General features: G+C 38.7%; 1 protein-coding gene across 1 annotated transcript in view; it reads left to right on the top strand.

Annotated features, from left to right (window-relative positions):
- Positions 1-27,966, top strand: part of CSK (C-terminal Src kinase) — a 269,835-nt gene that overhangs the window by 148,162 nt on the left and 93,707 nt on the right. The window contains exons 5-7 of the mRNA XM_053717362.1: positions 1,655-1,874; positions 15,844-15,937; positions 16,262-16,327. Of these exons, the coding sequence (XP_053573337.1) occupies positions 1,655-1,874; positions 15,844-15,937; positions 16,262-16,327 (380 nt within the window). The remainder of the gene's footprint in view (positions 1-1,654; positions 1,875-15,843; positions 15,938-16,261; positions 16,328-27,966) is intronic.

Here is a 27,966-nt window from a genome sequence, read left to right as displayed (position 1 = left end):
TGGTACTGTCACATGGCCTCCCCTTTAACATACTGTCTATCATTTGCTATACTTTTGTTAAATAAGAGTGCTGAGCCTGGCTCCCTTATGGGTATGTATCTTCCAAGTGGAAGTGACAAGGAGCTTTGCATGCCCATCTACAAACTGGAGGGGGAAGAAACAAGAGGTCACACCATGTTGTATCTCCATTCCTCTCTCCAGGACAAGGCAATTACTACGTACCGGCGCATTTTTTTTAGGTCCATTGCATTTTGGCACCTGACATTTTTTTTTAAACTGGTTCTAGTTCCATGAAAATAAATGTAAACTTAATAGACACAACGTAAGATACTAAAACTACTACAAGCTCCTTTGGTCTAAAAGGGAATTCAGCACCCATACTAACTAAAAGGTTACATTGTAGGGTTTGCAGATGGATGAATTCAGTAGCAGATTTGAACATATCCTTACACACACCTCTGCTAGCAGAAACCTGGGTAGGAACAGGTCTCTTAGAGAGCAAGGAGGCACAGGGGGCTGGTAAATAAGTGCCATAGGCGAATCCAAGGTCAAGCCGCTGTCTTGTACAACAGAGGATAATGCAGTTACATGGCCACAGAGACGAGCTGTAAATCAGTCCACTCAGGCCAGTCCTTAAACAGAGAGCAGATTCCGGTCTAAGGCCAAGGGGTAAAAACCAGAGAAGCAGTTTACAAAATGTAAAAGTACAGGTGTTGGGCAGTAAGACAAAACTTTAGTGGAAGGTCAGGGGTTGATGAGCTAGAAAGGAGGATTGGATAACCAGGAACCCCAATTGAGGATATCTGGGACCTGGTGTAGCTAATAACTTGTCACTAGAATAACTACGCACTTTGTGAAGGATCTTGTGAGACGTTATTGGCCTTGGCAGGACTTCACATTGATATAATTGGTGTCTCAGTTCTGGTACAAGTTCTAACCTGCCATTAGGAGTAATAAGTTGTAGCACTGTCTCGCATTTGCCAGTGTAAGAGCGCGTCTCTGAAGCTCCATCACCACGGTAGAGAACAGAAATTACCCAACATCGCAGAGGAGAAGGGATGATGCTGTCCGTTGAAGTAAGCATGCCAGTGACTTTACTTTAGCATTACCACTCACTATCTGGGATGCCCTCACCAACCACAATATGGTGGTAAATGCTGGAGGTGTGGACACCCTTCAAGAATAACATCTACCGATTTTAGTACTATGTTTGAACATGGCATTTAATATAGACATGACATCTGCATGATTATCTCCCATAAGTGATGGGTGCATCTTGTAAACACTGCGAGATATCTATTTTCCTATGGTAGATAGCTTTTCAGGTTTTGATTGTGTGTATAACTAATGTTTGTATAACCCCTTCCCTTCATCACAATGTTTAAATTGAGTTGTCTAAATAAATGTCAATCTTGGTTGGATTCCTCTGAATATAATATTTTTTTTGCAATCACAGTCTTCCCTGTCTTGTCTTTTATTGTACCTTCTTTTATAGCACTGTGGAATCTATTGTCACTACAAATAAACATACCCAAAAAACAGCACTGCCTCTACTTAGGCATGCAAATTATTGACAAACACTGTAGCTCAGGTTTGTTTATTTAAATCTAAGCATTTTAGTTTTCACCACTATTTTCTTTTTACCCTCTTTTAGATGGTTTCATGGCAAAATAACCAGAGAACAGGCTGAGCGCCTCTTGTATCCTCCAGAAACTGGCCTGTTCCTAGTACGGGAAAGTACCAACTACCCAGGAGATTACACTCTCTGTGTGAGCTGTGATGGCAAAGTGGAGCATTACCGTATCATCTACTCTTCTGGCAAGTTGACCATTGACGAGGAGGCATATTTTGACAACCTCATGCAGCTAGTAGAGGTAAGTAGTATTTAACGCTTGACTTGTACTCGGCAGGTAGAAACAGAAGTTATAGTACCCTTCATTCTTTATGACAGACTGCAGATTGCAGTGTAGGGACCCTCCTAGTAGAATGTGATTTGATGCTGTCTTGTGCTTACGAGCTCCTGTGCAAATAAATGACTTCTTTATGATGTCCAAATTAATCTGAATGATTTATAAGTTTTTAGATTTATATAAATACTTTAGTTCATGGTTTGCCAAGTTATAAAGCTGCTGTAAAGTGATCCGCCTTTTCTCTTCCTAGCTGCAAACCATTTAATTTCAGCATATAGGTTACACTGGTTTGCACATGTTACAATGGTCTCAGAATGCTTACATTTTTGCAAGCATGAGCAGGCAGCGTTTGCATCTTCCTGAGCATGACTAAACCTCTCACCCAGCTTCCTGTGCCAGGAACTGAGATAGGCTGAAATGACAGAGCAGCCCTAATCTCTACCCATGCACTGTTTTATATGCTCAGAACACAGCAGAGCAAACGCATGCTTTACAGTCTCACACTTAGTGCTGTGCTTTTTACATTTTCCTGGAATTTGACTAATGAAAGTAATTGTCACCATAAACAGACATTCTTAAAGGGATATTGAACCCAAAATTTTACTTTCATGATTCAGATAGAGCACACAATTTTAAACAACTTTCTAATTTACTTCTTTTATCAATGTTTCTTCGTTCTATTGGTATCTTTTGTTGAAAAGCATTTACGTATGCTTAGGAGCCAGCCCATTTTTGGTGCACTATATGGCAACAGTTTTGGAAGAATGTTCTTCTTTTGAAAGAGTGCTATTTCCTACCATGTAGTGCTTTAGATGCCTACCTAGGTATCCCTTCAACACAGAATATCATGGGAACGAAGCAAATGTGATAATAGAAGTTAAATGGAAACTTTTTTTTTTAAATGGTATGCTCTGTCTGTATAACAAAATACAGGGGTTTCATATTCCTTTAAGTGTTCTTGGGGGCCCTAGACAGCATTTTTAGGATATCACTGTGCCTGAGAAATTGACTCGCATACTTACATAGGATAGGGATGTCTTTAAAATCTTTTGGGTATAGATGAATGGTTCCCAATCTTTTTTTTTTCTCATGTATATTTCCAGAATGTATCGGATACCCCTGATTGATTGATTTTATGTATGTAACTTCCCAAGAATTAAAAAATAAAGAATATAAACATACAAAAAGAAAATGCTTTAAAATGTAAGAGCCACTTATTATTGCACTGTTACTTGTATTTAACGGTGTAGGCAAGGTCTGCTACAGAACAGCAATGCATTACTTGTATTTAATGGCGTAGTTAAGGTCAGCTACAGAACAGCAATGCATTACTTGTATTTAACAGTGTAGTTAAGGTCAGCTACAGAACAGCAATGCATTACTTGTATTTAACAGTGTAGTTAAGGTCAGCTACAGAACAGCAATGCATTACTTGTATTTAACGGTGTAGGCAAGGTCTGCTACAGAACAGCAATGCATTACTTGTATTTAATGGCGTAGTTAAGGTCAGCTACAGAACAGCAATGCATTACTTGTATTTAACAGTGTAGTTAAGGTCAGCTACAGAACAGCAATGCATTACTTGTATTTAACGGTGTAGGCAAGGTCTGCTACAGAACAGCAATGCATTACTTGTATTTAATGGCGTAGTTAAGGTCAGCTACAGAACAGCAATGCATTACTTGTATTTAACTGTGCAGTTAAGGTCAGCTACAGAACAGCAATGCATTCATTGTATTTAACAGTGTAGTTAAGGTCAGCTACAGAACAGCAATGCATTACTTGTATTTAACAGTGTAGTTAAGGTCAGCTACAGAACAGCAATGCATTACTTGTATTTAACAGTGTAGTTAAGGTCAGCTACAGAACAGCAATGCATTACTTGTATTTAATGGCATAGTTAAGGTCAGCTACAGAAAAGCAAAACATTACTGGTATTTAACGTTGTAGTTAAGGTCAGCTACAGAACAGCAATGCATTACTTGTATTTAACGGCGTAGTTAAGGTCAGCTACAGAACAGCAATGCATTACTTGTATTTAATGGCGTAGTTAAGGTCAGCTACAGAACAGCAATGCATTACTTGTATTTAACAGTGTAGTTAAGGTCGGCTACAGAACAGCAATGCATTACTTGTATTTAACAGTGTAGTTAAGGTCAGCTACAGAACAGCAATGTATTACTTGTATTTAATGGCGTAGTTAAGGTCAGCTACAGAAAAGCAAAACATTACTGGTATTTAACGTTGTAGTTAAGGTCAGCTACAGAACAGCAATGCATTACTTGTATTTAACCATGCAGTTAAGGTCAGCTACAGAAAAGCAATGCATTACTTGTATTTAACTGTGCAGTTAAGGTCAGCTACAGAACAGCAATGCATTACTTGTATTTAACTGTGTAGTTAAGGTCCGCTACAGAACAGCAATGCCTTACTTGTATTTAACGGTGTAGTTAAGGTCAACTACAGAACAGCAATGCATTACTTGTATTTAACTGTGCAATTAAAGTCAGCTACAGAACAGCAATGCATTACTTGTATTTAACCGTGCAGTTAAGGTCAACTACAGAACAGCAATGCATTACTTGTATTTAATGGCGTAGGTAAGGTCAGCTACAGAACAGCAAAACATTACTGGTATTTAACGTTGTAGTTAAGATCAGCTACAGAACAGCATTGCATTACTTGTATTTAACGGTGTAGTTAAGGTCATCTACAGAAAAGCAAAACATTACTGGTATTTAACGTTGTAGTTAAGGTCAGCTACAGAACAGCAATGCATTACTTGTGTTTAACGGTGTAGTTAAGGTCAGCTACAGAACAGCAATGCATTACTTGTATTTAACAGTGTAGTTAAGGTCTGCTACAGAACAGCAATGCATTACTTGTATTTAACAGTGTAGTTAAGGTCAGCTACAGAAAAGCAAAACATTACTGGTATTTAACGTTGTAGTTAAGGTCTGCTACAGAACAGCAATGCATTACTTGTATTTAACAGTGTAGTTAAGGTCAGCTACAGAACAGCAATGCATTGCTTGTATTTAACAGTGTAGTTAAGGTCTGCTACAGAACAGCAATGCATTACTTGTATTTAACAGTGTAGTTAAGGTCAGCTACAGAACAGCAATGCATTACTTGTATTTAACAGTGTAGTTAAGGTCAGCTACAGAACAGCAATGCATTACTTGTATTTAACAGTGTAGTTAAGGTCAGCTACAGAAAAGCAAAACATTACTGGTATTTAACGTTGTAGTTAAGGTCAGCTACAGAACAGCAATGCATTACTTGTATTTAACTGTGCAGTTAAGGTCAGCTACAGAACAGCAATGCATTACTTGTATTTAACAGTGTAGTTAAGGTCTGCTACAGAACAGCAATGCATTACTTGTATTTAACAGTGTAGTTAAGGTCAGCTACAGAACAGCAATGCATTACTTGTATTTAACAGTGTAGTTAAGGTCAGCTACAGAACAGCAATGCATTACTTGTATTTAACAGTGTAGTTAAGGTCAGCTACAGAACAGCAATGCATTACTTGTATTTAACAGTGTAGTTAAGGTCAGCTACAGAACAGCAATGCATTACTTGTATTTAACAGTGTAGTTAAGGTCAGCTACAGAACAGCAATGCATTAATTACAGGTGCAGTTAAGGTCAGCTACAGAACAGCAATGCATTACTTGTATTTAACAGTGTAGTTAAGGTCAGCTACAGAAAAGCAAAACATTACTGGTATTTAACGTTGTAGTTAAGGTCAGCTACAGAACAGCAATGCATTACTTGTATTTAACTGTGCAGTTAAAGTCAGCTACAGAACAGCAATGCATTACTTGTATTTAACAGTGTAGTTAAGGTCAGCTACAGAACAGCAATGCATTACTTGTATTTAACGGTGTAGTTAAGGTCAGCTACAGAACAGCAATGCATTACTTGTATTTAACGGTGTAGTTAAGGTCAGCTACAGAACAGCAATGCATTACTTGTATTTAATGGCGTAGTTAAGGTCAGCTACAGAAAAGCAAAACATTACTGGTATTTAACGTTGTAGTTAAGGTCAGCTACAGAACAGCAATGCATTACTTGTATTTAATGGTGTAGTTAAGGTCAGCTACAGAACAGCAATGCATTACTTGTATTTAATGGCATAATTAAGGTCAGCTACAGAAAAGCAAAACATTACTGGTATTTAACGTTGTAGTTAAGGTCTTCTACAGAACAGCAATGCATTACTTGTATTTTGACGCTCTGCAGTACGGGAACATCTGCGTAGGTACCGTGTCAGAGGAGTATGCCAGGGCTGAGGATGAGTGTATAATTTCCGAGCTATGGTAGGTAGGGCCAGATTGTCAAGGGCCGCTATAAGGATAGAGTTATAGTGGCAGATAGATTCATTAGGGCAGGAAAAGGAGGGGATGGAAGAGAGGAGAGGTTTGAGAGAGCTAGCGAACTGTTGCTGATCTAATGACTTGATGCTTCTGTGAAGTTTGGTGTGAGGGGTAGAAGGAGAGAGAGTTTTGAGGGAGGGATGTGATGTTACAAGTGAGGAGATGATGGTCAGAAAGATGAAAAGGGGAGTTTGAAGTCTGAGTTTGTGCATCAATAGTTGAAAATCAGATCAAGGGAGTGACCATCTTTGTGAGTGGGAGAGTCAGTCCATTGTGACAGGCCGAAAGAGGAAGTAAGTTGTAGAAGTTGTTTTGCAGAGAAGGCAGTGGGATTGTCAACAGGGAGGTTGAAGTCGCCAAGAATGAGGGCAGGGGTATCTGAGGAAAGGTAGCCATGCGGCAAAGTGATCTAGAAATAGAGTTGAGGAGCCAGGTGGGTGGTATATGACTGCAACGCGTATAGAGAGGGGAGAAAATAAGCTAATTATGTATGTTTCAAATGAAGAGAAGAGCTGTATTTTTTTGAAAGGTGCAACGAGAGGAAAGTAAAATACCAACACCACCTCCTTGTCTATTATCAGACCTAGGAGTGTGGCTGAAGTGGAGACCCCCATGTGACAGTGCAGCAGAGGAAGCTGTGTCTGAAGGAGAGAGAGAGGATTCTGTGAGAGCCAGAAGGTTGAGAGAGTTGGAGATAAAGAAGTCATGGATAGAAGTGAGCTTGTTGCAAACAGAGCGAGAGTTCAAGAGTGCACAAGTGAAGGGGGAGGTGGCTTTAGATGCAAGAGGAATGAGAGTAAAGGGACAGTCAAGTCCAAAATAAACTTTCATGATTCAAATAATGCATGTAATTTTAAACAACTTTCCATTTTACTTTTATCACCAATTTTGCTTTGTTCCTTTGGTATTCTTAGTTGAAAGCTAAACCTAGGAGGTTCATATGCTAATTTCTTAGACCTTGAAGGCCGCCTCTAATCTAAATTCATTTTGACAGTTTTTCACCACTAGAGGGCATTAGTTTGTGTTTCATATAGATAACATTTAGCTCCTGCACATGAAGTGACCTAGGAGTGAGCACTGATTGGCTAAAATGCAAGTCTGTCAAAAGAACTGAAATAAGGGTGCAGTCTGCAGAGGCTTTGATACAAGGTAATTGCAAGGGTAAAACATGTATTATTACAACTGTGTTGGTTACGCAAAACTGGGGAATGAGTAATAAAGGGATTCTCTATCTTTTTAAACAACAAAAATTCTGGTGTTGACTGTCCCTTTAAGATTACCAGAGTTTTGTTTTTTGAAGTCTATTGAAAGGCACACATGGGTGTGCAAGGCAGCACATGTCACCAGCAGCTTGTATGAGCAAGAGGGAGCGTGACATGAGATAAGATTAGAGTTGCCACCTCGGCCATGTTTTCCTGGACACTTATGAGTTACACATGCTTCAGGGTTTGTAGAGGGGAACATGAATTTTACCCCTGGACAGCACATAAACAGTGATCTTAGACAGCACTATTCATGTTCCTCCCTACAAACCCTGCAGCATGTGTAACTCATAAGTGTCCAGGAAAACATGGCTGAGGTGACAACCCTAGATGAGATGCAGATTTGTAGTAATGAGACTGTTTTTGGGATGAGGTGCAAGGGGGAGAAAGAATCTTTAGGAATGTGTGAAGTTCATGAACACAAAAGTAAGGTGAGGTTAAGAGAGATGGGTTAATGAACAGTGCAGCTGATGAGGGGGAAAGGAGTAATTGAATAAATTAGTTTGTTATAGTGAAAAAAAGGTAGCAAAAAGGAATATGAAGATATTGAGCATTATTACAAACTAAAGCCTAGATTTAGAGTTTTGCGTTAGCCGTCAAAACCAGCGTTAGGGGGTCCTAACGCTGGTTTTGGCCGCCCGCTGGTATTTAGAGTCAGTCAGGAAAGGGTCTAACGCTCACTTTCCAGCCGCAACTTTTCCATACCGCAGATCCCTCTACGCCAATTGCGTATCCTATCTTTTCAATGGGATCTTTCTAACGCCGGTATTTAGAGTCTTGGCTGAAGTGAGTCTCCAGCCGCAGAGAAAAGCCAGGAGTTAAGAGCTTTCTGGGCTAACGCCGGTTCATAAAGCTCTTAACTACTGTGCTCTAAAGTACACTAACACCCATAAACTACCTATGTACCCCTAAACCGAGGCCCCCCCACATCGCCGCCACTCTAATAAATTTATTTAACCCCTAATCTGCCGACCGCACACCGCCGCCACTTACATTATCCCTATGTACCCCTAATCTGCTGCCCCTAACACCGCCGACCCCTACATAATATTTATTAACCCCTAATCTGCCCCCCCCCAACGTCGCCGCTACCTTACCTACAATTATTAACCCCTAATCTGCCGACCGGACCTCACCGCTACTCTAATAAATGTATTAACCCCTAAAGATAAGTCTAACCCTAACACCCCCCTAAGTTAAATATAATTTTTATCTAACGAAATAAAATAAATCTTATTAAATAAATTAATCCTATTTAAAGCTAAATACTTACCTGTAAAATAAACCCTAATATAGCTACAATATAAATAATAATTATATTGTAGCTATTTTAGTATTAATATTTATTTTACAGGCAACTTTGTATTTATTTGTATTTATTATTTTTTTATTTTTTTTTTAAATATTTTTTTTTTATTGAGGTTATGCATGTTAAACAACAAAGATGAAACGTCACATCACCCATATAACACAGTGAAAAGCGTACTTACTAGAAACAAAAGCAATCACTAGTCAATAAAACTTACATGCAAAATTAGGTATGAATAGTGGATCATGTTTGGGTGCTGTGTAAAAGTGTCTTGAACCTCAGTTTTATTATGCGTATCTTATATTTACATCCTCTTTGGAGACAAGGGCTCACTCTTGGACCCATGAAAAGTAAAACAACCTAGAGTAGGAAATTAGCTTATGAAATGGCCACTCTTGGGCCTAGCTGTTCGAATATAGGGAGGGGGGTTCAGCAGTCAAGAGCCGCTCAAATGTGGAGTTAGGGAGGGGGACTGGACTCGTGGGTGCTAGCAAAGCATTGTTTTATAATAAAATATAATATAAGCAGGATGGAGTATCTGTCTATTGGGAGTTAACATATGTATATTGAAGGTAATAAGAATATATGTTATAAATTGGTAGAGGAAATGCCTATTCGCAAGAGCAGTGGGTAACAAAAAGTAAAATAAATAAAAAAAGAGAAAATGACTAGAAGGTTAGATCAATGTCGAATAAAGAATGTTGGATAGGAGTAGGGCATATAAGGGCGAACAAAGGTGAGATGGAGGATGTTAGACTCTATTGAGGCATATAAGCATATGACGCAGTTAGTCCTTAGGTGGGGTAAGTAAGATTCAGTTCTAAGGATAATCTACAAGTATAAGCCTAAGACCCTATAATAGGAGTATATGCAAGATCTGAAACAGTATTACACACATTTTACAATTAGGGCCCATGTATAAGGTTAAAGTGTTTTAATCTATTAAAATCTGGGCTCTAAGCCCTCTCATCTCTAAATAAATGGGGAATGTAATGTCTATTAGAGGGCCATTAGTAGGGGGGGATTAACTCTAAATTATGTGTCAGGAGACTATGATTATGTCTGCTGTGTATGCATGGCTTAATACAATCGAATCAGTGCCCTAGGGGTCACCTAGCACAATATGATAAGGTTCAACAGAGTGATATAGATGTTACATCATAAACATATAAAAAAAAATCCACTATTAGCTGAATGCTAAAACAAGAGAGAAAAAACTGAGAGAAGAGGCATGGGAGTAAATAAAGCTCATGTACAAAGCTCACATACTATAAATGCAGCTCACATACAATTACAAACTCGGTAAACATTTTCCTTAGGAAAAACAAGATTAAAAAAAAAGAAAAGAAAAACAGATTTATAGCTAGCCTATACCTTCTCTGCTCAAGTCCAAGCTGCTTCACGGAAAGTCCAGCTCTGCATATGTATCCTTGGTTGGGCTCAAGATGGGATCACGGCAGTCTCTTGTGCAAGGTTGTCCTGGAGGAGTATATGTCGGAACCTTGACCCCCTCATAGAAGTACTTTGCTATGAGGTAAGTATGGTGGCTTCCCCAATCGCCTATCCAGGAGCCGGCCGCATCTCCCAAACAGGCCCGAGGGAGCTGGGGGTCAAAATTCAGGCTGCTAACTGTAACTGAGCTACTCCGCTGGAAACTCGATGTAGGCTGACCTGATGTAGGTTGCTCAAAATTGTGTGGTAAGGTGATGTTCAGCGTCAGGGTTTGCTGCAATGTCACTGTCGGACCGTGCGAGGCAAGTGAGTCGGGTGTTTTTAAGCTTCCTCCTGAGCTGTTAACTTTCCCGGATCTTGGGGTTTCCTTAGTCTCTGCGGCACTAGTGGCTATAGGCAGATCTGTTGGAAAGCATAACTCCGGTGCTATATTGAGAGCGTGCTTAGATGAGAGTGACGGCTGGGCACCATCTTTCATGCAGGCCTCCCTGACTTCAGTCCTGAGGTTTTCAAATTGTGTATCCATCTTTCGGAGAAGATCTCGGAATAAAGTTAGTGCGGTAAGGCTAAAGTCCTCCTTCCTGCTATATGTAGCCAGCAGTCCACTATGCCGCTTAAACCCGGATAACCGGGGGGGGTTAGATTATGTGAAGAAATAGAAATGTGTAGACCGTCACCAGTGACTTACAGTTGTTCAACAGCGATGTCCGGATGTGATAATCTCCCTGGGGCTACAGTCCACAGATATGAATATTAATATAAAACAATCCTGGAACCCAGAGAGAGAATCATCGGGCTTGAATGATCGATGTAGGTTTTTGTGGGCTCCAGTTAGCGGTGACGGCCTAGTGTCTTAGTAGGCTAAATCAGCTCCTGTTTGGACTGATGCGGGAATCACGGAGACTTTCAGTACTGCAAAACTAGCAGTGCAGGGATCTTGTGTATATTTGAGTAGAATAAAAGTTATATCCCTATTTTATTAATGAATCCAGAGAATATTCCCAGGAGCTTCATAAAATGCGACTGATCATGGTCGCCTCTTAGCCACTCCCCCGCAACTTTGTATTTATTTTAACCAGGTACAATAGCTATTAAATAGTTAAGAACTAGTTAAAATAATTACAAAAGTACCTGTAAAATAAATCCTAACCTAAGTTACAATTAAACCTAACACTACACTATCAATACATTAATTAAATAAACTACCTACAATTATCTACAATTAAACCTAACACTACACTATCAATAAATAAATTAAATACAAATACCTACAAATAAATACACTAACTAAAGTACAAAAAATAAAAAAAGAACTGTTACAAAAAATAAAAAAGTACTAAGTTACAAAAAATAAAAAAATAATTTACAAACATTATAAAAATATTACAACAATTTTAAGCTAATTACACCTACTCTAAGCCTCCTAATAAAATAACAAAGCCCCCCAAAATAAAAAAATGCCCTACCCTATTCTAAAATAAAAATTGAAAAGCTCTTTTACCTTACCAGCCCTTAAAAGGGCCTTTTGCGGGGCATGCCCCAAAGAATTCTGCTCTTTTGCCTGTAAAAAAAACATACAATACCCCCCCAACATTACAACCCACCACCCACATACCCCTAATCTAACCCAAACCACCCTTAAATAAACCTAACACTAAGCCCCTGAAGATCTTCCTACCTTGTCTTCACCACGCCGGGTATCACCGATCCGTCCAGAAGAGGGTCCGAAGTCTTCCTCCTATCCGGGGCTGAAGAGGTCCATCATCCGGCTGAAGTCTTTATCCAAGCGGGGGCTGAAGAGGTCCATCATCCGGCTGAAGTCGTTATCCAAGCGGGGGCTGAAGAGATCCATCATCCGGCTGAAGTCTTCTATCAAGCGGCATCTTCAATCTTCTTTCTTCCGGATCGATCTTCATCCCACCAACGCGGAACATCCATCCTGGCCGACGACTTCCCGACGAATGACGGTTCCTTTAAGGGACGTCATCCAAGATGGCGTCCCTCGAATTCCGATTGGCTGATAGGATTCTATCAGCCAATCGGAATTAAGGTAGGAAAATTCTGATTGGCTGATTGAATCAGCCAATCAGATTTAAGTTCAATCCGATTGGCTGATCCAATCAGCCAATCAGATTGAGCTCGCATTCTATTGGCTGTTCCGATTAAAGGAACCGTCATTCGTCGGGAAGTCGTCGGCCAGGATGGATGTTCCGCGTCGGCGGGATGAAGATGGATCCGGAAGAAAGAAGATTGAAGATGCCGCTTGATAGAAGACTTCAGCCGGATGATGGACCTCTTCAGCCCCGGATAGGAGGAAGACTTCGGACCCTCTTCTGGACGGATCGGTGATACCCGGCGTGGTGAAGACAAGGTAGGAAGATCTTCAGGGGCTTAGTGTTAGGTTTATTTAAGGGTGGTTTGGGTTAGATTAGGGGTATGTGGGTGGTGGGTTGTAATGTTGGGGCGGGGTATTGTATGTTTTTTTTTTACAGGCAAAAGAGCAGAATTCTTTGGGGCATGCCCCGCAAAAGGCCCTTTTAAGGGCTGGTAAGGTAAAAGAGCTTTTCAATTTTTATTTTAGAATAGGGTAGGGCATTTTTTTATTTTGGGGGGCTTTGTTATTTTATTAGGGGGCTTAGAGTAGGTGTAATTAGCTTAAAATTGTAATATTTTTATAATGTTTGTAAATTATTTTTTTATTTTTTGTAACTTAGTTCTTTTTTTATTTTTTGTAACTTAGTTCTTTTTTATTTTTTGTACTTTAGTTAGTGTATTTATTTGTAGGTATTTGTATTTAATTTATTTATTGATAGTGTAGTGTTAGGTTTAATTGTAACTTAGGTTAGGATTTATTTTACAGGTACTTTTGTAATTATTTTAACTAGGTAGCTATTAAATAGTTCTTAACTATTTAATAGCTATTGTGCCTGGTTAAAATAAATACAAAGTTGCCTGTAAAATAAATATTAATCCTAAAATAGCTACAATATAATTATTATTTATATTGTAGCTATATTAGGGTTTATTTTACAGGTAAGTATTTAGCTTTAAATAGGAATAATTTATTTAATAAGATTTATTTTATTTTGTTAGATAAAAATTATATTTAACTTAGGGGGGTGTTAGTGTTAGGGTTAGACTTAGCTTTAGGGGTTAATACATTTATTAGAGTAGTGTCGAGGTCTGGTCGGCAGATTAGGGGTTAATACTTGAAGTTAGGTGTCGGTGATGTAAGGGAGGGCAGATTAGGGGTTAATACTATTTATTATAGGGTTTTTGAGGCGGGAGTGAGGCGAATTAGGGGTTAATAACTTTATTATAGTAGCGGTGAGGTACGGTAGATTAGGGGTTAATAATTGTAGGTAGGTGGCGGCGACGTCGGGGGCGACAGATTAGGGGTTAATAAATATAATATAGGGGTCGGCGGTGTTAGGGGCAGCAGATTAGGGGTACATAGCTATAATGTAGGTTGTGGCGGTGTACGGAGCGGCAGATTAGGGATTAATAATAAAATGCAGGGGTCAGCGATAGCGGGGGCAGCAGATTAGGGGTTAATAAGTGTAAGGTTAGGGGTGTTTAGACTCGGGGTACATGTTAGGGTGTTAGGTGCAGACTTAGGAAGTGTTTCCCCATAGGAAACAATGGGGCTGCGTTAGGAGCTGAACGCTGCTTTTTTGCAGGTGTTAGGTTTTTTTTTCAGCTCAAACTGCCCCATTGTTTCCTATGGGGGAATCGTGCACGAGCACGTTTTTGAAGCTGGCCACGTCCGTAAGCACCGCTGGTATTTAGAGTTGCAGTGGCGTTAAATTATGCTCTACGCTCCCTTTTTGGAGCCTAACACAGCCCTTCTGTGAACTCTAAATACCAGCGGTATTTAAAAGGTGCAGGGGGAAAAAAGCATGCGTAGCTAACGCACCCCTTTGGCCGCAGAACTCTAAATCTAGGCGTCTGCAAAAAGTGGATAAAACTCTATATTACAACAGAACTTGCTTTGTCCCTTGTCCAATCCTTGTTCATTTCTTGTATAATTATTTTGCCTAATTCTTAGTGCCTCACTTATAAATGCTCACTGAAAATATGTGAACAGATGATGTTGCAATACTGCTATCTAAACCTGCAATGCTAACCCCTCCAATGCTAGTGTTATTTTTATAGGACAGAGCATTCAGCTGATTCCTGTAATTAGTTAATGGCATGATCAAAGACAGTCAAAAGGCCAATTGGGAAAATGTGATTCAGGGTGAGATAAGTGCATTGTACCTTTACATGTTCATTTACTAAAGAATATGATTAATTGTACTGGTTATTACACTAAACTTACCATTTTCTATGTCTATATTTTGTATCAGAATACACCCTAAAACACTTTTCAGACTGAGTTTGTGCTTAAAAAGGTGTGTGTGTGTGTGTGGGGGGGGGGGGGGGTTGTTCTTTCTGCCCTTTACCTTTGCAATGCCACAAGTTTTGAAAAAGCTTGATTCTGAAGGACATGGGATTCTTTTTTGTGACCCGTTTTCTACTGGGTTTTCTCTCTTCTTTACAGGTTTATCATTTCTTCAAGATGGCATTGATCTCACAAGGGATAACTTCTAACATTGGTTTAGTTTTCTGCTCTGTTCAGTTCTTCACCATGTATTACAGAAAATTGTAACAGTACGGATGAAATACATAGATAAATATGCCAGCACTTCAGGCTTGCTTCCGTAATCTTGCTACGGCCTCCATGAGGCGTACAGATCTGACAAGTTTTTCCAACACCTGAAAGGGATTTGTTTGATTTTATGTTTCGAATTAGGGAGTCGATCACAATCCTTTATAAAAGTTTATCTAATGATTTGTCTACAAAATTCACCATTAAAGGGTATGTGAATTTTTGTAGATAAATAATTAGTCAAACTTTTCTAAAAGATTGTACCCAGCCCCTGCGTGTCTCTCCCTAGGTGTTCCCAAGGTATTCGTTGTTTAAGAGATACCTAAATAGGTGTCTGGAGCACTACATGACAGGAAATATTGCTGTCATCTAGTTCTCTTGCAAATGGATACCATTCTTGCAAATCTGCCGCCATATAATGTTCCAGACACGTGCACGCTCCAGAGCTTAGCCTGATTTTTCAACAAAATTTTTTTTTATAATAGAAGTAAATTAGAAAGTTGTTTACTATTGCATATTCTATATGAATCATGAAAAAATGTTTCATGACTGTTTATCTAATAAATGAACCAATATTGTATTCTTCATTTTATTCGATTCAGTTCCAGTTAAATATATCCCTTTAGTTTGCCACTCCGAAGGAAAATGTTATATTGCACTCTGTGTTATCTGCTATATTTGTATTACTCCACTGCAGTTTGTAGCCAGTAGCTAGTGGAGTATTAGACATTTCCAGTCCTAGTTATGGCCATCTGGGTGAAATTTATAAGCTTTAGTAATTTCTTGCACATGCTTGATGTGACCTCTAGTGGCCAAATGAAAAACTACAGTTGATAGTTTAGACATTTGCAGTAACTATTCATTCTCCACTTCCCCAGCACTACACCAATGATGCAGATGGACTGTGCACTAATCTCATGAAACCCAAACTGATGGAGGGGACCATTGCTGCTCAGGATGAATTCTCCCGGAGTAAGACAATAACCATCTTCAAAGGGCATAACCTAAAGCACACAACCTAATATTCTCTCTTTCATTCTCTTTCTGCAGTTTTAATTGTATTCCTTCTTGTCTCCCTTATGTAATATTCTTCCTTTTCCCATCATTCCAACTGTCATATTTTTATCTTATTTCCATCCATTTCTTTCTTCTTTTTCTTCTTTCCGTGCTCAGCATTGTCTCTTTATCTGCTGATCATTTGAATCTCTGTACCTCATTCTCACCTGTATCCGTCTCATGCTGTCTTTACCACATTCACCCCTCACCCTGTGCTCTGATCCCTTGATCTGTTTTTAGGTGGCTGGGCTCTTAAGATGAAAGACCTGAAACTTCTGCAGAGTATTGGAAAAGGAGAGTTTGGAGGTAATGTGTTTTTGTGCCTAATGTTCATTTTTTATATGAACTTATTTTTTTGTGTTGCCACCCAGTGTTTAGTCCTTTAGCAAAACAGTCGCTTCAAGGCACTTTTATGTGTAACTCAAATAGGAGCAAGAGCTCCGCTGAATTTTGTTCCAGAATTGATTATTTAAAGGAACAGTTTACCCCAAAACGTTCTCTCCTTTAATTTTTTCCCAATGATCCATTTTACCTGCTGGAGTGTATTAAATTGTTTACAAATGGCTCATTCACCTTTATATTGACATTTGAAATAGCTGATTTAGTCTGTGGTATCACTACCTATACTGAAAGTTTCTATACCTAGTTATAGGCTATTGAGTAATCAGGTAGACACAGCCAGCAGAAGCAATTAGACTCACAGTGGGAGGTGGAAGAGATAAAACTCTAAAATGTTAATTTTCAATTGCTGTTTTTAAGTATTGTACAGAGACAGAGATAAGAAAGGGAAGCATTTGAGTGATAAGATAATGATATCTGATCTGTCTTCAAGCTTAGCCTATTTTGATGGGCTCTGGTTTCAAAGAGCAAATCTAACTATTTTTTTGATAAAAGAAGCATACATGAGCAATTTCTCACACATTTTATTCACTGCAGCTGTTAAAACAAGTCATGGGGAACACATTCAGGGAAAAACAGTGAACTCTCCCTTTAACATATGATTACTGTTACTGGTATATAGATCTTTGTATACCTGTTGTAATAGATTCCTTTTCTTTCATGTAAATGACAAGAGTCCATGAGCTAGTGACGTATGGGATATACATTTCTACCAGGAGGGCAAAGTTTCCCAAATCTTAAAATGCCTATTAATACACCTCCCACCACACACATACTTCAGTTTTACAAACTTTGCCTCCTATGGAGGTGGTGAAGTAAGTTTGTGCTTGATTTTTATGTTTTCTTCTATGATAAGCGCTTCTAAGCGTTCTGAAGCCCAATTCCTCTGAGTACAGTGTTTGTCAGTGGGACGTGAAGAGAGTATTGCCTGTTGATTTTTATGGTTTCACTCATAGGAAATCTTCTCAAGGGTTTTCTGTTATCGGTCGTAGGGATTCATCTCCTACCTCCCTTTTCAGATCAACGATATACTCTTATACGTTACCTCTGCTGATAGTTTTCAGTACTGGTTTGGCTGTCTGCTATATGTGGATGGGTGTCTTCGGTAAGTATGTATCATTATTTAAGACACTCTCAGCTATGTTTGGCGCTTTATGTATTAATATTTTAATTAATATATGTATTTACTTATATTTGCCATGAGTCAGGTCTATGTGTATTTCCCATTTGCAGTCTATCAGTTTCAGTATGAGAATCATGTTTTAAGAAGTTAATTTTTTAAATTTTCTTACCTGGGGTTTAGTTTTTTTTCCCAATTTGACTTGTTTTTTCCTTAAATTTCGCAGGCAAATCTAGGCTCGCGAGGGCGCAAAATGCTGTTATTTATTGCGTTATTTTAGCGCAATTTTGTTGGCGCAAACTTGTGTCTATAGTGTTGCAAGTTTAGTAATTTCCTGTGTCTTTATTGACGTTAGTTTGTTTGGCGCGAAGTCACGCTGGTTATGACGCGAGTTGAGTCATTTCCGGATATTTGGTGCCACAAAATTTTCACTTTGCGTTGTGCGTCATACTTGGCGCCAAATTATTTTTTGGTTATATTACCCCACTTCCTTTATGCTCCTTGCTCTCTTTATATTCTAGAGGGCTATGCTGTTTGCTTTTTTTGCTTAGCATTTGCTTTAACATTTGCATTTTTTCCCATTCCTGAAACTGCTATATGAGGAAATTGGATATTTTGTTTAAATGTTATTTTTTCTTTTACGTTTTGCAAGGTGTCTCAGTCTGATCCTGTCTCAGAAGCTACTGTAGGAACCATGCTGCCTGAAAACAGTTCTACTAAAGCTAAGTGTATCTGTTGTAAGCAAGCTGAGATTATATCTCCGGCTATATTATGTAACAGTTGTCATGATTAGCTTTTGCATGCCGATAATGTTTCTATTAGTACTAGTACAGCACTTGTTGTTCCTTCAACATCTAATGTACATGATATCCCTGTTGATATGAAAAATTATATTGCTGATGCAATACAGAAGGCTATGTCTGCTATTCCACCTTCTAATAAACGTAAAAGGTCTTTTAAAACTTCTCATAAAACTGATGAAATTTTTGATGACTGACAACATACTGAAATATCCTCCTCTGAAGAGGATCTCTGTGCTTCAGAAGATACTACTTCAGACATTGAAATTGATAAATCTACTTATCTTTTTAAGATTGAATATATTTGGTCTTTGTTGAAAGAAGTATTGGTTACTTTGGGTATTAAGGAGTCTGATCCTCTTGATAACAAAACCAGTAAACGTTTAAATTCTGTTTTTAAACCTTCTGTGATTACTCCTGAGGTTTTTCCTGTTCCAGATGTGGTTTCTGATGTGATTGCTAAGGAATGGTCTAAGCCTGGTGCTTATTTTAATCCTTCTTCTAGGTTTAAGAAGTTATATCCTTTACCAGTGGCTAATTTGGAGTTTTGCCAAACGTACTACTATTCCTATGGAAGATAGTACTTCTTTTAAGGATCATTTAGATAGGAAGATTGAATCTTATCTAAGGAATGCTTATTTCTTTCATGTAATTAGCAAGAGTCCATGAGCTAGTGACGTATGGGATATACATTCCTACCAGGAGGGGCAAAGTTTCCCAAACCTTAAAATGCCTAAAAATACACCCCTCACCACACCCACAATTCAGTTTTACAAACTTTGCCTCCGATGGAGGTGGTGAAGTAAGTTTGTGCTAGATTCTACGTTGATATGCGCTCCGCAGCAAGTTGGAGCCCGGTTTTCCTCTCAGCGTGCAGTGAATGTCAGAGGGATGTGAGGAGAGTATTGCCTATTTGAATGCAGTGATCTCCTTCTACGGGGTCTATTTCATAGGTTCTCTGTTATCGGTCGTAGAGATTCATCTCTTACCTCCCTTTTCAGATCGACGATATACTCTTATATATACCATTACCTCTGCTGATTTTCGTTTCAGTACTGGTTTAGCTTTCTACAAACATGTAGATGAGTGTCCTGGGGTAAGTAAGTCTTATTTTCTGTGACACTCTAAGCTATGGTTGGGCACTTTATATAAAGTTCTAAATATATGTATTCAAACATTTATTTGCCTTGACTCAGAATGTTCAACATTCCTTATTTTTCAGACAGTCAGTTTCATATTTGGGATAAATGCATTTGTTTCAATCATTTTTTCTTACCTTAAAAAATTTGACTTTTTCCCTGTGGGCTGTTAGGCTCGCGGGGGCAGAAAATGCTTCATTTTATTGCGTCATTCTTGGCGCTGACTTTTTTGGCGCAAATTTTTTTTTCTGTTTCCGGCGTCATACGTGTCGCCGGAAGTTGCGTCATTTTTTGACGTTTTTTTGCGTCAAAAATGTCGGCGTTCCGGATGTGGCGTCATTTTTGGCGCCAAAAGCATTTAGGCGCCAAATAATGTGGGCGTCTTTTTTGGCGCTAAAAAATATGGGCGTCACTTTTGTCTCCACATTATTTAAGTCACATTATTTATTGCTTCTGGTTGCTAGAAGCTTGTTCACTGGCATTTTTTTCCCATTCCTGAAACTGTCATTTAAGGAATTTGATCAATTTTGCTTTATATGTTGTTTTTTTCTTTTACATATTGCAAGATGTTCCACGTTGCAACTGAGTCAGAAGATACTTCAGGAAAATCACTGCCCAGTGCTGGAGCTACCAAGCTAAGTGTATCTGCTATAAACTTTTGGTATCTGTTTCTCCAGCTGTTGTTTGTATTGCATGTCATGTCAAACTTATTAATGCAGATAAAATTTCCTTTAGTACTGTTACATTACCTGTTGCTGTTCCGTCAACATCTAATTTTCAGAGTGTTCCTGATAACATAAGAGATTTTATTTTTTAAATCCATTAAGAAGGCTATGTCTGTTATTTCTCCTTCTAGTATACATAAAAGTCTTTTAAAACTTCTCTTTTTTCAGATGAATTTTTAAATGAACATCATCATTCTGATACTGATAATGGTTCTTCTGGTTCAGAGGTTTCTGTCTCAGAGGTTGATGCTGATAAATCTTTGTATTTGTTCAAGATGGAATTTATTCGTTCTTTACTTAAAGAAGTATTATTTGCATTAGAAATAGAGGATTCTGGTCCTCTTGATACTAAATGTAAACGTTTAAATAAGGTTTTTAAATCTCCTGTAGTTATTCCAGAAGTGTTTTATCTCCCTGATGCTATTTCTGAAGTAATTTCCAGGGAATGGAATAATTTGGGTAATTTATTTACTCCTTCTAGACGTTTAAGCAATTATATCCTGTGCCATCTGACAGATTAGAGTTTTTTGGGACAAAAATCCCTAAGGTTATGGGGCTGTCTCTACTCCTGCTAATGTACTACTATTCCTACGGCAGATAGTACTTCATTTAAGGATCCTTTAGATAGGAAAATTGAATCCTTTCTAAGAAAAGCTTACTTATGTTCAGGTAATCTTCTTAGACCTGCTATATTTTTAGCGGATGTTGCTGCAGCTTCAACTTTTTGGTTAGAAGCTTTAGCGCAACAAGTAACAGATCATAATTTTATAGCATTATTATTATTCTATAACATGCTAATAATTTTATTGGTGATACCATCTTTTGATATCATTAGAGTTGATGTCAGGTATATGTCTCTAGCTATTTTAGCTAGAAAAGCTTTATGGATTAAACTTGGAATGCTGATATGTCTTCTAAGTCAACTTTGCTTTCCCTTTCTTTCCAGGGTAAATAATCATTTTCGTTCCTCACAACAAGGAACAAAAGCCTGATCCTTCATCCTCAGGAGCGGTATCAGTTTGGAAACTATTTCCAGTTTGGAATATATCCAAGCCTTATAGAAACCTATAGCCAGCTCCTAAGTACCTATGAAGGTGCGGCCCTTATTCCAGCTCAGCTGGTATGGGGCAGATTACGTTTTCTTCAAAGAAATTTGGATCAATTCCGTTCTCAATCTCTGGTTTCAGAACATTGTTTCAGAAAGGTACAGATTTGGCTTCAAGTTAAGGCCTCCTGCTAAGAGATTTTTTTTCTTTCCCGTGTCCCAGTTAACACAGCAAAGGCTCAGCATTTCTGAAATGTGTTTCAGATCTAGAGTTGGCTGGAGTATTTATGCCAGTTCCAGTTCTCGAACAGGGGCTGGGGTTTTATTTTATCTCTTCATTGTACCAAAGAAGGTCAATTCCTTCAGACCAGTTCCGGATCTATCATTATTGAATCGTTATGTTAGGATACCAACATTCAAGATGGTTACTGTAGGACTATCCTGCCTTTTGTTTAGCAAGGGCATTATATGTCTACAATAGATTTACAGGATGTGTATCTGCATATTCCGATTCATCCAGATCACTTTTAGTGTCTGAGATTCTCTTTTTAGACAAGCATTACCAGTTTTTTGGCTCTACCGTTTGGCCTATCCTCAGTTCCAAGAATTTTTTTCAAAGGTTCTCGGTGCCCTTCTTTCTGTAATCAGAGAACAGGGTTTTGGTATTTCCTTATTTGGACGATATCTTGGTACTTGCTCAGTCTTCTCGTTTTCGAAGAATCTCATACGAATCGACTTGTGTTGTTTCTTCAAGTTCATGGTTGGAGGATCAATTTACCAATCAATTCATTGATTCCTCAGACAAGGGTAACCTTTTTAGGTTTCTAGATAGATTCAGTGTCTATGACTCTGTCCTTGTCAGACAAGAGAAGTTTAACATTGATATCAGCTTGTCAAAACCTTCAGTCACAATCATTCCCTTTGGTAGCCTTATGCATGGAAATGTTGGGTCTTAGGACTGCCGCATCAGATGCGATCTCCTTTGCTCGTTTTCACATGCGACCTCTTCAGCTCTGTATGCTGAACCAATGGTGCAGGGATTACTCAAAGATATCTCAATTAATATCTTTAAACCGATTTTACGACACTCTCTGACATGGTGGACAGATCACCATCGTTTAGTTCAGGGGGCTTCTTGTTCTTCCGACCTGGACTATAATCTCAACAGATGCAAGTCTTACAGGTTGGGGAGCTGTGTGGGGGTATCTGACGGCACAAGGGGTTTGGGAATCTCAGGAGGTGAGATTTCCGATCAATATTTTGGAACTCCGTGCAATTTTCAGAGCTCTTCAGTCTTGGCCTCTTCTGAAGAGAGAGTTGTTCATTTGTTTTCAGATAGACAATGTCACAACTGTGGCATACATCAATCATCAAGGAGGGACTCACAGTCCTCTGGCTATGAAAGAAGTATCTCGAATTTTGGTTTGGGCGGAATCCAGCTCCTGTCTAATCTCTGCGGTTCATATCCCAGGTATGGACAATTGGAAAGCGGATTATCTCAGTCGCCAAACGTTGCATCCGGGCGAATGGTCTCTTCACCCAGAGGTATTTCTTCAGATTATTCAAATGTGGGAACTTCCAGAAATAGATCTGATGGCTTCTCATCTAAACAAGAAACTTCCCAGGTATCTGTCCAGATCCCGGGATCCTCAGGCGGAGGCAGTGGATGCATTATCACTTCCTTTGAAGTATCATCCTGCCTATATCTTTCCGCCTCTAGTTCTTCTTCCAAGAGTAATCTCCAAGATTCTGAAGGAATGCTCGTTTGTTCTGCTGGTAGCTCCGGCATGGCCTCACAGGTTTTGGTATGCGGATCTTGTCCGGATGGCCTCTTGCCAACCGTGGACTCTTCCGTTAAGACCAGACCTTCTGTCTCAAGGTCCTTTTTTCCATCAGGATCTGAAATCCTTAAATTTAAAGGTATGGAGATTGAACGCTTGATTCTTGGTCAAAGAGGTTTCTCTGACTCTGTGATTAATACTATGTTTCAGGCTCGTAAATCTGTATCCAGAGAGATATATTATAGAGTCTGGAAGACTTATATTTCTTGGTGTCTTTCTCATCATTTTTTTTTTGGCATTCTTTTAGAATACCGAGAATATTACAGTTTCTTCAGGATGGTTTAGATAAGGGTTTGTCCGCAAGTTCCTTGAAAGGACAAATCTCTGCTCTTTCTGTTCTTTTTCACAGAAAGATTGCTATTCTTCCTGATATTCATTGTTTTGTACAAGCTTTGGTTCGTATAAAGCCTGTCATTAAGTCAATTTCTCCTCCTTGGAGTTTGAATTTGGTTCTGGGGGCTCTTCAAGCTCCTCCATTTGAACCTATGCATTCATTGGACATTAAATTACTTTCTTGGAAAGTTTTGTTCCTTTTGACCATCTCTTCTGCCAGAAGAGTTTCTGAATTATCTGCTCTTTCTTGTGAGTCTCCTTTTCTGATTTTTCATCAGGATAAGGCGGTGTTGCGAACTTCTTTTGAATTTTTACCTAAGTTGTGAATTCCAACAACATTAGTAGAGACATTGTGGTTCCTTCATTATGTCCTAATCCTAAGAATTCTAAGGAGAAATCGTTGCATTCTTTGGATATTGTTAGAGCTTTGAAATATTATGTTGAAGCTACTAAGTCTTTCCGATAGACTTCTAGTTTATTTGTTATCTTTTCCGGTTCTAGAAAGGCCAGAAAACTTCTGCCATTTCTTTGGCATCTTGGTTGAAATCTTTAATTCATCTTGCCTATGTTGAGTCGGGTAAAACTCCGCCTCAGAGGATTACAGCTCATTCTACTAGGTCAGTTTCTACTTCCTGGGCGTTTAGGAATGAAGCTTCGGTTGATCAGATTTGCAAAGCGGCAACTTGGTCCTCTTTGCATACTTTTACCAAATTCTACCATTTTGATGTATTTTCTTCTTCTGAAGCAGTTTTTGGTAGAAAAGTACTTCAGGCAGCGGTTTCAGTTTGAATCTTCTGCTTATGTTTTTCATTAAACTTTATTTTGGGTGTGGATTATTTTCAGCAGGAATTGGCTGTCTTTATTTTATCCCTCCCTCTCTAGTGACTCTTGTGTGGAAAGATCCACATCTTGGGTAGTCATTATCCCATACGTCACTAGCTCATGGACTCTTGCTAATTACATGAAAGAAAACATAATTTATGTAAGAACTTACCTGATAAATTAATTTCTTTCATATTAGCAAGAGTCCATGAGGCCCGCCCTTTTTTGTGGTGGTTATGATTTTTTTGTATAAAGCACAATTATTCCAATTCCTTATTTTTTATGCTTTCGCACTTTTTTCTTATCACCCCACTTCTTGGCTATTCGTTAAACTGAATTGTGGGTGTGGTGAGGGGTGTATTTATAGGCATTTTAAGGTTTGGGAAACTTTGCCCCTCCTGGTAGGAATGTATATCCCATACGTCACTAGCTCATGGACTCTTGCTAATATGAAAGAAATGAATTTATCAGGTAAGTTCTTACATAAATTATGTTTTACATTCTGGCTATATTCTCAGGCCTGCCATTTCTATGGCTGATGTTGCAGCTGCTTAACACATCAGGAAACAGATCTTGATTTGTCTAGCATTGTTCGTTTGCTTAAACATGCTAATCATTTTATATGTGATGCTATTTTTGATATCATCAAGATTAATGTTAAATATATGTCTTTAGCTATTCTGGCTAGAAGAGCTTTATGGCTTAAATCATGGAATGCTGACATGCCCCAAGGCAGAACATAGTGTGATCGTCGATGTCATCGCAGAAAGTGCAGGACAAATGCAGAAACTGCAGGACTCTTCAAACAGATCTGCTCTGTGCTAAGATTTATTTAACACAGTGTAGCTAGAGAGGAGGAAGTTTAATTTTTTTTTTCTTAAATACATCCGATCTGTCGGATTTAGTCTGCTTGGAGACCGGATGTGCATCTCTGCTCTGTATTTTGTTTACTTTAATTGCCAGCTCGGCAAGCTCAGTCCACTGGAGGTAAAACACTTTTTTAACAGAGAGAGCTGTAATAGTATAACCCTTTCTGGCAAACATTAGGGTTAAGTTGTCTCCAAATGTTAGCTATGAGGGGAGTAGGTTATGTGGGAGGGAGTGTAGCTCCGTGTTTTACTGCTTAATGGTCCTGTAATCACTGAAGCGTAACTTGCAGGAGTAAGTCTGTTATTTGTATTCCTTATTGAAATTATCTGCTCTTTAAAAGTAATCTTTTACTATTCATGTACATAATATTGCATTTAAATACAAAAATATATTTTTCAGTTTAATTAACAATGGTCTAGTTACTAGACCATTGTTAATTAAACTGAACAATATATTTTTGTATTTAAATGCAATATTATGTACATGAATGATAGTGTGTATGTATGTATATATATATATATATATATATATATGTTTGTGTGTGTATATGTGTATGTATATATGTATGTATGTATGTATGTATGTATGTATGTATGTATGTGTATATATATATATATATATGTCCTAATCCCAAGAATGCTCTTGAAAGATCTTTGCATTCTTTGGATGTTGTAAGAGCTTTGAAATATTATGTTGAATCTACTAAAGATTTCAGGAAGACTTCTAGTCTATTTGTTGTCTTCTCTGGTCCTAGGAAAGGTAAGAGCTTCCGCCATTTATTTGGCATCTTGGTTAAAGCTTTTGATTCATAAAGCTTATTTGGAGGCGGGACAGTCCCCGCCTCAGAGGATCACAGCTCATTCTACTAGATCAGTCTCCACTTCTTGGGATTTTAAGAATGAAGCTTCAGTTGATCAGATTTGCAAAGCAGCAACTTGGTCTTCTTTGCATACATTTACAAAATTTTACCATTTTGATGTATTTGCTTCTTCTGAAGCAGTCTTTGGTAGAAAAGTTCTTCAGGCGGCTGTTTCAGTTTGATTCTTCTGCTAATGTTTTAAGTTTTTTCTTTCAATTTATGAGAAAAAAACCTTTATTTTTTTTGTGGATTTAATTTTTTCAGCGGAAAATGGCTGTTTTTATTTTATCCCTCTCTTTCTAGTGACTCTTCTGTGGACCCTCCACATCTTGGGTATTTCTATACCATACGCCACTAGCTCATGGACTCTTGCCAATTACATGAAAGAAAACATAAATTATGTAAGAACTTACCTGATAAATTCATTTCTTTCATATTGGCAAGAGTCCATGAGACCCACCCTTTTTCTTGTGGTTATGATTATTTGTATAAAAGCACAATTATATTTCCAGTTCTTCTTTTTTGTATGCTTTTTTACTCCTTTTTCTATCACCCCACTACTTGGCTATTCCTTAAACTGAATTGTGGGTGTGTTGAGAGGTGCATTTATAGGCATTTTGAGGTTTGGGAAACTTTCCCCTCCTGGTAGGATTGTATATCCCATACATCACTAGCTCATGGACTCTTGCCAATATGAAAGAAATGAATTTATCAGGTAAGTTCTTACATAAATGAGATACACCCCTGACATTTATTTATATATATATATATATATATATATATATATATATATATATATATATATATATATATATATATATATATATATATATATATATATATATATATATATAGTATTTTACAAAAGTGAGTACACCCCTCACATTTTTGTAAATATTTTATTATATCTTTTCATATGCCAACACTGAAGAAATGACACTTTGCTACAATGTAAAGTAGTCAGTGTACAGCCTGTATAACAATGTAAATTTGCTGTCCCCTCAAAATAACTTAACACAAAGCCGTTAATGTCTAAACCGTTGGCAACAAAAGTGAGTACACCCCTAATTGGAAATGTCCAAATTGGGCCCAATTAGCTATTTTTCCTCCCCGGTGTCATGTAACTCGTTAGTGTTACAAGTTCTCAGGTGTGAATGGGGAGCAGGTGTGTTAAATTTGGTGTTGTCGCTCTTACACTCTCACATACTGGTCACTGGAAGTTCAACATGGCACCTCATGGCAAAAAACTCTCTGAGGAGCCTAGGCTGTAAGAAGATTGCCAAGACCCTGAAACTGAGCTGCAGCACGGTGGGCAAGACCATACAGCGGTTTCACAGGACAGGTTCCACTCAGAACAGGCCTCGCCATGGTCGAACAAAGAAGTTGAGTGCACGCGCTCAGCGTCGTATCCAGAGGTTGTCTTTGGGAAATAGACGTCTGAGTGCTGCCTCATTGCTGCAGAGGTTGAAGGGGTGGGGGTTAGCCTGTCGGTGCTCAGACCATATACGCCGCACACTGCATCAAATTGGTCTGCATGGTTGTTGTCCCAGAAGGAAGCCTCTTCTAAAGATGATGCACAAGAAAGCCTACAAACAGTTTGCTGAAGACAAGCAGACTAAGGACATGGATTACTGGAACCATGTCCTGTGGTCCGATGAGACCAAGATTAACTTATTTGGTTCAGATGGTGTCAAGCGTGTTTGACGGCAACCAGGTCAGGAGTACAAAGACAAGTGTGTCTTGCCTACAGTCAAGCATAGTGGTGGGAGTGTCATGGTCTGGGCCTGCATGAGTGCTGCCGGCACTGGGGAGCTACAGTTCATTGAGGAAACCATGAATGCCAACATTTACTGTGACATACTGAAGCAGAGCATGATCCCCTCTCTTCGGAAACTGGGCCGCAGGGCAGTATTCCAACATAACAACCCCAAACACACCTCCAAGACGACCACTGCCTTGCTAAAGAAGCTGAGGGCAAAGGTGACTGACTGG

Source organism: Bombina bombina, chromosome 6 (genome assembly GCF_027579735.1).
Source record: "Bombina bombina isolate aBomBom1 chromosome 6, aBomBom1.pri, whole genome shotgun sequence".
Taxonomy (NCBI): Eukaryota; Metazoa; Chordata; class Amphibia; order Anura; family Bombinatoridae; genus Bombina; species Bombina bombina.
The sequence above is the reverse complement of the archived record's forward strand: the minus strand, read 5'-3'. Positions and strand labels throughout refer to the sequence as shown.